We start from the raw sequence: 12,743 nt of genomic DNA, 5'->3' as shown, positions 1-12,743 counted from the left end.
GGATTTCCGCTAAAATGGCATACCAAAAATAAGAGCTTATAACTTTAAAAAAATGCAAAGAGCACCAATTGCATGGTATACATTTTGAGAAAACCTTTCAAAATGTAAGAAAATATATTTGGATCCCACTCAGAGACTCATATGCTACAACAATGGTGACAAACACAAAACATTAGTGCTTAAAAATAAACTCTTGTTTTTTTGTTATTATTCAGTTTTACAATATACCTTTTAGACAGTAAGTTTGGATGGTCAACAAATTTACTTTGGTGTTGTTTTCCAACATGTCAACTATACCAGGAAAAAAACTATTTGTTGATAGGATAAAGCAATTCAAACTAATAGCATATTGAATCATGGTTTCCAAGATGGACTTTTATTTATAAAATAACTTCTCCAAGCAATAATTAATGTGTTTTATTTAACATTAAAATATATATATACAGTGCCTGGCAAAAGTATTCAGACCCCTGACCAATTATCTCATATTACTGAATTACAAATGATGCATTGAAATTTCATTCTGTTTGTACTCAAAATCAATTATTGTTAGGTGATATTGGTTTTATGTTGGGAAATATATATAAAAAAAGCAAAGCAAAAAAAAAAAATTATATCTTGCTTGCATAAGTATTCAACCCCTGTACTGTGGAAGCTGACAAGTTACACCAATGAAAGAAATTCCCCTAACGAGGACACAGTTACTTTACCACTGGCATCCACCTGTGAATCATTAAAGATGCAATCACATTTTCTGAATAAAAAACCCATTGTTGAAGGATCATTGGTCAGGCTGTGAATCTGAAGGAAAATGAAGACCAAAGAGCATTCCACAGAAGTTAGTGATAAAGTAATAAAATTGCATAGATTAGGGAAATGGTACAAAATAATATCCAAATGTTTGGATATCCCAGTGAGCATAGTTGGATCAATAATCAGGAAGTGGAAGCTACACCACACCACACAGGCACTGCCAAGAAAAGGCTGTCCCTCAAAACAGTGATCTATCAAAAAGGAGACTTGTGAGAGAAGCCACAGAGTGGCTAACAAACACTTTGAAGGAGCTACAGAAGTTCAGTGGCTGGGAGTGGAATAATGGTGCACCAGTCAACCACATCAAGCACTGCATAACGCTGGCCTGTATGGGAGGGTGGCAAGAAAGAAGCCGTTACTCAAAAAGTACCATCTGAAAGCATGCCTGGAGTTTGCCACAAAGCATGTGAGTGACCCAGCTGCATGTGGGAGAAGGTTTTATGGTCAGATGAGACAAAGATAGAGCTTTCTGGCCAAAACTCAAAGTACTATGTGTGGCGCAAACCTAACATTTTCTATGCCTCAAGACACCCTGCAGTGAAGTATGGTGGTGGCAGCATCATGCCGTGGGGATGCTCCTTATAAGCAGGGACTGGGGATCTTTTTAGAATTGAAGAAAGAATGAATGGAGCAAAATATAGGAAAATACTGCAAGAGAACCTGCTTCAATCCACTAAAAAACTGAAGCTTGGTAGGAAATTCACCTTTCAGCAGGACACTGATCCCAAGCACAAGGCCAAAGTAACATTGGAGTGGCTCAAGAACAAAAAGATAAATGTCCTACAGTGGCCCAGTCAAGGTCCTGATCTCAATCCTTTTGAGAATCTGTGGCACTATTTGAAAATTGCAGTCCAGAAAGTCACGTAACCAACCTGAACAACCTGGAGCAAATCGAAGAATGGGCCAAAATCACTTTGTCACTGTGTGCAAAGCTGGTACATATGTACTCCAAAAGTCTTAAAGCAAAATTGTAATGTGTGAGGGTTGAATACTTCTGAAATAAAGATATTTCAGTTTTTTTATTTTTCATAAAAATATTTCCAAACAAAAAAACAATTACACCTTACAATAATTGATTTTGAGTTGCAGTGTTATAAAATAACATATCAATCAGAATAAAATTTCAGTGTACCATTTGTAATTTGAGAGAATTGGTCACTTACACTGTGTGTATATATATATATATATATATGTAATCTGACACTCTCTACAGATCCAATGAGAGCTATCTGACACATCTATAATGTAAATGATCGTATTTCAGTAAGACCTCCCAGAGAACATTTACTGTAGCGTCCATATTCGCGCTGTTATTTGGTAGCTTTCATGACATTCTTTGAGCAATATCTCTGGATTTACACAACATATGATGTCGCGTGGGGGCTTGTTTGATTCAAGATCACCAGCTGTAAGTAGTGATAGGTCATTTTATGACCATATATGTCTATATGATGTTTATTTAAAAAAAAAAGTTAAAGCAAAATGTGACAAAAAGGATGTTTATCATTTTTTTAATAAATACATTTGGATTTCACACGCTAATACTCACTATAATTTGGTGTACATATCAAACAAATTTGCTTGTTATATTCTACTCATCAAGACCTTTCCAAAGATATATAACACATGGCTGTGTGATCTTTGTGATCTTTTTTACTGGTTTCTTTATATGATTGTTGCTTTTGCAAATTTGCCATATATTTGTTTAAAACAGAACAGATCTAATTTATCAGCAAATTTAAAAGCAGTATTTTAGATTTGGTCAGATCAGCTATATACATTGTAATGCATCTAAGCTTTAAAACAACACCTAATTTGTGCAGGTCATGCAAGTGGTTGTTGAGTAATACTGTAATGTTCTTTTTTCGTGATCAGCGCCCACTAGATGGTCGCTCTGGGTTTAAGAGGTTAAAGTAACAGTTTACACAATAAGGGAAATTCTCTCATAATTTACTAACCTTCATGCCACAATTCTGAAGCTCCTAAAATAACATAAAGGCAGCATAAAAGTAATCAACGAGACTCCAGTGGTTAAATCTATGTCTTCAGCAGTGACATGACAGGTGTGGGTGAGAAACAGATCAATATTTTAGTCCTTTTAACTATAAATACTTCTCCCAGCCCATCAGGTGGCAAAATGCACAAAGAATGTGAATCGCTGAAAATAAAAGAAGAAGAACTCTTAAAAAATAGCTCTTAGGAGGGCTGGTGAAAGTAGACATTTACAGTAAAAAAAAGGACATTAATATTGATCTGTTTCTCACCCATATCATATCATATCACTTCTGAAGAAATGGTTTTAACCACTGGAGTCGTATGGATTACTTTTATGCTGCCTTATATGGAAAGACAGTCATACACATCTAGGATGGCATAAGGGTGAGTAAATTATAAGATAATTTTCATTTTTGGGTGAACTATTCCTTTAAATTGGATTATATTTGGATTTAATTTCATTGATGAAAAATGTTCCTACATGGAACATCCTACAAATATTAATGCATGTGTAGAAATAGACAACAAAACTAAGACAAAGTGAACCACACAGTTAGGTGTCTACATGTAATCTGCATTTAAAACATACTCATTTTCAGCTTTGGAGAAATAATGTCATCATCATCTGGCGGGGGACCGAGTTCCCTTCGTTTTTCTCTTAATATCTTCTCCAGAATATTGGCGTCATTATAAACCTAGAGTCAAACCAGGTAACATGCAAGTCAAGAAAAATATAGTGCAGTCTGTATTTTAACACCTCAATGCTTCTGTTCAAAGCTTCACAATGTTTATTAATTCAGGGTTTTTTTAATACAAGGTTACTATATAAGGTCTTTCCAAGCGTAACAACAATCCTCATATGCTGTCACACTCACCTGTGAGCCTTCTTCATTGTAGTGACGTGCATTACGAAACATCAGCTTCATATCCTCCAACATGGTGTCTTCACTGGGATACTTGTCAGAACGGATGTTGTGGTCTATGGTCTTTAGGTCCATTGGCTCTAATATGATTTTGTAGTAGTTTGGGTAGTCTTTCTTCAAAGGCTTAACCATGAAGAGGTCACAGAGCCTCCGACCTGTGCCCATCTCCCGAGCCTCTGCAACAGCAGCGTACAGAGCCTTCATGCGGTTCTTCTTTGTGTTCTTCTTGTGGCTGCCATGTTAAGAAATACAATTATGTCAATGAAGACCTCAAAGGCTTCCAACTGAGGTGAAACAGCTGATCCAATGTATCACATACAAAGGTTCAAAGATGAAATACTAGCCCTTGAGATGAACTACAAGAAGTTCTGTAAATCTGTAAATGTATGTTTGACTTGTTTGATAACACTCCCAGTCATGATTAGCACAAGAAGCAATTATGTACCTCTTGCGCTTGATGCTGCCTCCATCAGAAAGAGTGGATGAGAGCATACTGTCCCCATCTTCATCATACCTCCTCATCAGTTCTTTTCTCTTCATCTGAACATACACACAAACAAACAGCAATATTACTATCAACTAGTGGTGCCTTTTTATATTCTTGAACTCTTGAGAGACTTAAGAGAAAAAATAAATAAATAAATATTGTGTCATCGTTAACTCAACCTGATCTCTTTCTGATCCCATATGACTTTCTTTCTTGCATGGAATATAAAATTGAACAGAAACACAATTTTAAGAATGTACTGGTCGCTTTTGTACATATAGTTGCAAATGAATGGCACTGAGAGTTCATGAGAGAAGTAGCGGTGTCTGATTCATGAATGAATAGTTCAGACTCATAGTTCATCTTATCACGTGGCTCGATGTGCACGACACCACAGAGACTCACAGCATGCGCGATCCACACACAATTTACCACACGCATCATTGAGAGCAAGAACCATTAATTGCGACGACGAGGAGGTTACCCCATGTGACTCTACCCTCCCTAGCAATCGGGCCAATTTGGTTGCTGAGGAGACCTGGCTGGAGTCACTCAGCACACCCTGGATATGAACTCGCTACTCCAGGGTCTAAACGCTCTTTTAAAATTTAGGGGCACACTCACAATGTGACAAATTAACATGGTATTGCCCTTGTCTGAAGGTAATGTAGTTAATATGTAATCATGTAATCTATATAAAAGTAACAGTTAGCTGATTATGTGTAATTTAAATGAAATGTGGTCTAATTACAAGTACAGTAACACAAATACTTTTACTCCACTGTTACTGTTCAGACCAAAACCATTTATTTTCTAATCTACACTGTCATATACATTATTGTATTTAGACAATACAGAATTTTTAGACTTAATATATAAAGCCCTTGTAATATAAAGCTATTTTCTTGGTTGATCTATATATATATATATATATATATATATATATTTTTTTTTTTTATTACACATGTTTAAAAATTGCTACTCATTTCAATAGGAGCAAAACTTTTTTAATGACAAAAAGAAAATGACTAAGTGCACCTTTAATCGATTTTCAATATATTTATAATGCAAGCACCAATGCTTCAGGAGGCTTTATTTAAAAAATATTTTCTATTAGATTTTTTAATAGAAAGTCCTCTATCTGTCTAGGGCCTATACAATCATCCCAGCCTTTCCCTGTTACTGCACCTCTGACACTGTAACTCTAAATCTGCGACTGGCACATAATGGAACACTGTTTATATGTGTACTCTGTATTACCTGCAATATGTGCTGCAACTTTATGACGCGCTTGTAGATTTGAGAGTTTGGAACATTGTAACGCTTTGCGTTGTCAAACATCAGGTTGAGATCTGTGTCTATCTGTTCCACACTTTCATACTCATTAGTCTTCATCTTACCCCTGAAGAGAGACGAAAAAAAAAAAATAAGTAACTTGAACATGAACATAGAGTTATACCAGGACAGTCACTATTTTTCAGTCACTGCATGGCTATGAGGTAGTTCTAAGTCTTGACAGCATTACGGTTTCATCTCACTTTGCCAAATTATATATTTTTTTTATTTCAAAGAGCCGAACAGCCTACCATAGCATAATAACCCAATAAAAACAAGACACTGACTTAGAAAATTGTCTAAAAATTACAAAAAAAAATTATATTCCCAGAAACAGAGACATCACGTGCACACACAGGACCGTGGGTGACTTTGACACACTAGAGTGTTTAAGGGATGAAAACCTGAAAATATTGAGACAAAAAGCTAAAAAATATCTAGGTGTGGTAACGTGATAAGCGGAAAAATCGTCTCCAGAACTTTTAATTATTTTAAATTTATGCACATAAATGTTCTGGTTTGCATTAATTGCATACTAATTTAACAGTCTGTCATCAAGTATGCCTTACTAACTGGTAAAACTGCAGAATGAACAAGTGATTAATTATGTTTATCTCAACATGTTGCCACCTACTGGTAATTATAAGACAATTAACAGAATGTTTGATCAAATCTGGGTTTGGGCTGAGTTTAGCAAACATAATCTGGGTTTATCACTGAAGACACCTGGATTGAAACAGCGGGGGTCATTTTAGAAAATGACTTTTCGAAACCAAAATTCCTGTTTTATCCCGCAATGCCCACTGTCATTCTGCTGTACCTTATCTGCTGGAGAGAGATTGGATGGCTGATTTGCTGGAAGTAATCGGGGTAGTCCTTTCTAGAGGGCAGCTGAAGAAAGGGCTCGGCTAAGAGCTGCCCCTGGCTATTCCTGCCGCCCCGCACTGCCTCATACATCTGGAAGATGGGGTTTGCCATGTCTATGCTGGAGTGGATGCTCTCAGCCTCAGATTCACCCTCATCGTAATGAACAGAGCCTTGAGGACATGGATACAACCATTCAAATTAATATACTATATTGTTTTCAAAATCAAAGTAAGACACAACTGAAATTTGGGGTTTTCAAGTATTTTTTTTATGTGTTAAGTCTGATGCCTCAACAGCCTGCGAAATTTTGTATATAAAAATTATTATGCACAAGATACCAGTCAGAATGGCGTCCTCTTCGCTCTCTGATCCATACTGCAGTGCTGTAGTGATGGAGGAGAGACGGTCTCCTTGTGCAAACCTTCTGTTCCTGCTCACATAACAATATCTGATTTAAATGCTATAGTGTAATCAAATCAACACTGTTAACAATGTATGCCATCAAAAAGAAGAATTTAAATGTGCATGTTTGAATATAAAATTTGGATTTGAATAGGTAAATAAAGTGGACACAGCACAGATATTATATTGTCAATGGCCAAATATTTTTAAAACATCATATATATCATGCTATGTTCAGCCAGCTTGTCATTATTACAAAATACAACCAGAAAGGATGATCATGACCCCGATATGAAGTGGAGGATGCTTAATACATAAATCAATGGGCATGAAATATTGATTTTAGTCTATATTATTTTATCATGTGAGAAGAGACCAGAAACTAGCACAGCTGTGTAGCAAATAGGTTGTCTGTGATAGGGCTGAAACGATTAGTCGACGTTATCGACAACGTCGACAATAAATAATTGTCGACAAAAATGTGAAAAAGTTTATATGAAACTCTTATGATGACGTGAAAGAGGAGCACAGCAGCTCGTGCCTGACTGAGAAGAGGAAGAAAACACATGTCCAGATGCACTCTAAACTTTCCAAACAGCTTCAGGTGATGTAGATCACAAAATATAATGTAATTATAACTGAAAAATGCAAAATAAGGAAATACAGAAGCACATACAATCGTTTTTTTTTTTTTTGCAGTAAATTTTTACTGCATTAAACTTAATAAAAAAAAGTTTATTTTTCCATGGAATCCAGTGAATGTCATTTAGAGACATTTTTAAAAGATGATTTTGTCCTCTTTATTGTTAGTAAGCACATTTAATGCAACCTTTTACATCTAGACACAAGCTGAATAATCGGTTAAGAGCTAATGATTAATCGTTGCAATAATCAACCGAATAGTTGATTAATCGTTCTAATAATCGTTAGATTAGTCGATTATCAAAATAATCGTTAGTTGCAGCCCTAGTCTGCGATAACTGACAAAGGTTTTAACAGTCTTTACACAAATATATTTTCGAATGCCACGATTGACCAAACCAAACAATAAGTATTGAGATCCAAGTAATAATTGTTAATAACACCAGAGTAAGCTAAAACAACAGTTTATAAAACCTGAATTATGATATATCTTACTATATCACACTGTGATGAGGTGACTTGTTTTAATTCAAAGGACAAGTTCACCCTAAAATGAAAATGTTCTCATTATTTACTCACGGTATGTCATTCCAAACCTGTATTAATCTCTTTCTTCTGCGGAACACAAAAGGAGATTATAAAAGATTTTCCGTTCACTGATTTCAATACAATAGCAATAGATGGTGACTAACTTTGAAACGTAAAAACAAAACACCCAAACGTGTAATAATAGTAGTCCATACCACTTGTGCATCATATTCCAAATCTTATGAAGGCATACAATCACTTTGCATAATAAAAATGCAGAAATTAAAGCAATTCGAAGCAAATCATCGATCAACTCCTGTAAACAATGCCAAATCAAATATGGCGACACATCTATAACATCAAAACTCATGACGTTTGGTCTCAAGGCGCACAAGAACCAATAAGGTTTGGTGTTATGAATGCCTTCAGAAGAGTTGGAATATGATTCACCTGGAACACATTTATGACACTTTTTTTTCTTCTAAGCCTTAAAGTGAGTCACCATTTACTGCTTTTATATTCACATTAGTTTTAAATATATTTTTTTGTGTTACGCATAAAAATGAAAGTCATACAGGTTTAGAACGACATAAGGGTGAATAAAATAAAAGATGACAGACTTTACATTTTTGGGTGAACTATTCCTTTAGTACTTACAGTTGAAGTCAGAAGTGTACATACACCTTTGCCAAATACATTTAAACTCGGACATTTAATCATAGAAAATATTCCCACTCTTACTTCAGTTAGGATCACTAATTTATTGAATGTTATTTATATGAAATGTCAGAATAATAGTAGAGAGAATTATTTATTCAGCTTTTATTTCTTTCTTCTATAACACATTCCCAGTGGGTCAGAAGGTTACATGCACTTGGTTAGTATTTGGTATCATTGCCTTTAAATTGTTTAACTTGGGGCAAACATTTTGGGTAGCCTTCCACAAGCTTCTCACATTAAGTTGCTGGAATTTTGGCCCATTTCCCCAGACAGAACTGCTGTAACTGTGTAAAGTTTGTAGGCCTCCTTGCTTGCACACACTTTTTCAGTTCTGCCCACAAATTTCCTGTCAGATTGAGGTCAGGGCTTTGTGATGGTCACTCCAAAAACTTGACTTTGTTGTCCTTAAGCTATTTTTCCACAAATTTGGAAGTATGCTTGAGTCATCGTCTATTTGGAAGAACCATTTGCCACAGAGCTTTAACTTCCTGGCTGATGTCTTGAGATGTTGCTTCAATATATACACATAATTTTCCTTCCTCTATTTTGTGAAGTGCACTGGTTATACTTGCATAATATTGTTTGTACAGATGAACGTGGCACCTTCAGGTGTTTGGAAATTGCTCCCAAGGATGAACCAGACTTGTGGAGGTCCACAATTTTTTGTAAGATCAATGTTGTCAAGCAAAGAGGCGCTGAGTTTGAAGGTAGGCCTTAAACCACATCCACAGGTACACCTCCTATCAGAAGCGAATTAGCTAATTGTCTAAAGGCTTGACATCTTTTTCTGAAATTTTCCAAGCTACTTAAAGGCACAGTTAACTTAGTGTATGTAAACTTCTGACCCACTGGATTGTGATACAGTCAATTAAAAGTGAAACAATCTGTCTGCAAAGAATTGTTGGAAAAATTTCTTCATGCACAAAGTAGATGTCCTAAACGACTTGCCAAAACTATAGTTTGCTAAAATTAAATCTGTGGAGTTGTTAAAGAAATTTAAATTTTAAATTTAGTTTTAATGACTTCAACCTTCAACTGTATAATATATTACATTCACATGTTTGCCATGACTGACACACCTACAGTATTATAAGACCTCATTGAGATAAAATACCTGATTCTGATGCTGGTTTTAACCGGTTCAGCATGTTCGAGCTCCATCTTCCTCTGTGCAAAGACCTTTTTGATTGTGTTTGCATCCTGAAAATATTTATCAAATATAATCAATTGCTACAACAGGCAAAAGAATGAAGGTCTAAGAAATGATAGAGGTTATATACCAGGGATACATTACTTTAAACACTTGCGATCCAGGTTCGTTGTAGGTTTTGGCATTTTTGACTAACAGGTCAATATCTTTTACCATATGGTTTACACTTTTGTAGAAGCCCATCTATTGAAAAAAGAGATCAACTTCCAAATAAAATAAAGAATAAATGATGATATTGCATATGCTATACATGATAGTAATGAAAAATACCTGTATTCTGTGGGCAATGGCCTTTAGGTCTATTGGTTCTTTAATAATAGCGTAATAATCTGGATATTGCTGAAAAAGAAGGTAAATGGATTTAAAAAAATTAAAAAAATAGCAAACATTGTTCAAAAAATTGTGTGTGCAGGTGCTATTAGGCTGTAAAAAGAATCTGGAAGCTTTTCACATACCACTTTAGAGGGAAGCCTCTGGAACAGTTCACTAATAAGACGTCCATGTTCTGTGTAAGTCAGTACAGCATCCAGAAGCTGTCCGAGAACTTCCTTTAGGCTTGAAACAGACTGGAAACACAAAACAAATCAGAATGAACTTGTCTGGACACATATAATTCACATTTTACAACACTGAAATAAAATGTGCTTCATGTAATAACATAAAAAAATTATGTGTTTTTTTTCTCCAAATAAAAGTATTATTTAACTTCAATGAATCAACCTGAATACATTAGATTAAACCAACAAAAATTTTTAAAGGTTAGGTCAGGTAGAAATAGCTCCTTAAGGTAACAATTGCAAGTTACCACTTTCTATAGTATACAGTAGGTGACCAAATGCATGTCTTGTGACTTGACATAAGGAGTAAGAAAATACAGAGAAAGGCACAAAATGACAGAAAGACAGAGAAGGGTTCTGCCATCTCTGACCTCCTCTTCAATGAGGCTTCCATGGTTTTCCTGTGTGTCGTCACCATCATCATCATCTTCGTCATACTCCCCTCGCTGTACAAACTCATTCTTGGTGTGAATATACAGATCCCACAGCTTACAAGCAGCTCTGTACTCCGGAGTCTCTGGCTGCACAGGAAACGGGGGTTTCAGTACACTTTTATTAGAATAGTTTTATTGCAGTTACAAAATTTCTCACTTAAATGGTGGCAGATCTAAAACAAGAAAAAAAAAATATCTCATATCCTTATACAACTTTCAATTCCAGTCCTCGAATCTGATTGGACGAACAGCATTCCAAGAGTGTTGGTGTACTGTCCAACAGCACTGGGATGCATCACTATTTGTAACTTTTATGTTATAAGTGAACGATTGAGTCATTGACTCAACTGATTCGGAAAAACAACACCAAGTTGTTCACAACAATGGAACAATGAAAGTGAATGAGAATGATTGTTTAGAAACACAGATTCATTTTGAAAGAAACACCACCAGTTGTGCTTGATGCTTTGACTTCTTTCTCTTTTCATTGGCGGAGAATAAATGCAAGAACTAACTGGCTAATTTTTGTCTAAAATGAAAGTTCATACCTGACGCTACGGGGAAATTCCTCAGGAATGATGATCTCTGATGCCTTTTTAAAATCACATCAATATATTGGCAGATGGTGACTGACGCTTCACCCCTGATGGGCGCATCATCAAGAGCATATAAATTGGAGTGCAGCACCATTTCATCTGAATTAATTTCATCTTCAGGGAAGTGAAAGCATCTCTTGTGCTCTGGAAGGCCGAACCATTACTTCATTGATACTGCACACTTTACCAGCAAGTCGATTATTTTCAACCTCCCTGCTTGTGCTCCGACAGTGTATCCTTAATCTGTCGCGTCTGAAACACAACTAATATTATGATTGCTATTGTGTGTTTTATTACAGGTTAATGCACATAAAAGAGCCTTTTGCTCATTGACACGGATTTATTACTCTGGCCCAAAAGAAGGCGTAGACTACTCCTCAATGTCTCCACAGTTTCCTACTGCTGGGCTTGTTACACTTGAGCCCTTTGCGACAGACGTCCAGATTTCGGCGCCTGGAACTGTTTGTTGCCGTTCTTTTTATTTGTATCCCCTTTTCTCCCCAATTTGGAATGCCCAATTCCCACTACCAAGTCTCAGTTGCCTCTGCTTCTGACACCGTCAATCCATGCATCTTATCACGTGGCACGTAGTGCATGACACCGCAGAGACTCCACATGTAGAGGCTCATGCTACTCTCCGCAATCCACGCACAACTTACCACACGCCCCATAGAGAGCTAGAACCACTAATCGCAACCATGAGGACTCTACCCTCCCTAGTAACCGGACCAATTTGGTTGCTTAGGAGACCCGACTGGAGTCACTCAGCACACCATGGATTTGAACTCGTGATTCCAGGGGTGGTAGTCTGCGTCAATACTTGCTGAAATACCCAGGCCCCTGTTTGCTGTCTTTCTAGCTCTGAGAGTATTTCAGTCAGTTATGCAGGGCTCCCCCCCCACCCCTCTCCATTTTCTACACCAGGGGTCTGTTAAGTTAGTGAGCTGCCTTGCTGTCTCTTGCCTACATAGGCAGCTATCTTCTATGACAGCATCCTTACTGAAATGATGCCTCATATAAGAGTGATTTGGAACACTACATAGGCAGCAGCTCCCCGCATCATTCAAATATCACTCCTCAGGTGAAGCAAGAAAAACAATGCAATCCTCTAATAAGCCTAAACACGCACGGCATACACACATTTTGGGAAAAATTGTCAGTTTTGTGTCATTTTAAACTGTTATTTATTGATAACTTTCAGTATTGAATGGATTATAAGTCAATTTCTCTCGCT

General features: G+C 36.5%; 1 protein-coding gene across 6 annotated transcripts in view; it reads right to left on the bottom strand.

The window, feature by feature from the left end:
- pbrm1 (polybromo 1) overlaps positions 1-12,743 on the bottom strand; it is a 29,126-nt gene that overhangs the window by 13,473 nt on the left and 2,910 nt on the right. For 3 of the 6 annotated variants that reach the window (XM_052110963.1, XM_052110967.1, XM_052110965.1), the window contains exons 5-15: positions 10,851-11,000; positions 10,378-10,488; positions 10,193-10,261; positions 10,007-10,105; positions 9,827-9,912; positions 6,759-6,853; positions 6,374-6,590; positions 5,479-5,620; positions 4,177-4,271; positions 3,684-3,963; positions 3,398-3,503 (exon numbers count right to left, since the gene is read on the bottom strand). In XM_052110963.1, coding sequence (XP_051966923.1) covers positions 3,398-3,503; positions 3,684-3,963; positions 4,177-4,271; positions 5,479-5,620; positions 6,374-6,590; positions 6,759-6,853; positions 9,827-9,912; positions 10,007-10,105; positions 10,193-10,261; positions 10,378-10,488; positions 10,851-11,000 — 1,450 coding nt within the window. The remainder of the gene's footprint in view (positions 1-3,397; positions 3,504-3,683; positions 3,964-4,176; positions 4,272-5,478; positions 5,621-6,373; positions 6,591-6,758; positions 6,854-9,826; positions 9,913-10,006; positions 10,106-10,192; positions 10,262-10,377; positions 10,489-10,850; positions 11,001-12,743) is intronic. The other 3 variants (XM_052110964.1, XM_052110966.1, XM_052110968.1) reach the window with 1 other exon arrangement.

The sequence above is a fragment of the Xyrauchen texanus genome, chromosome 39 (genome assembly GCF_025860055.1).
Source record: "Xyrauchen texanus isolate HMW12.3.18 chromosome 39, RBS_HiC_50CHRs, whole genome shotgun sequence".
Classification (NCBI taxonomy): domain Eukaryota; kingdom Metazoa; phylum Chordata; class Actinopteri; order Cypriniformes; family Catostomidae; genus Xyrauchen; species Xyrauchen texanus.
The sequence above is the reverse complement of the archived record's forward strand: the minus strand, read 5'-3'. Positions and strand labels throughout refer to the sequence as shown.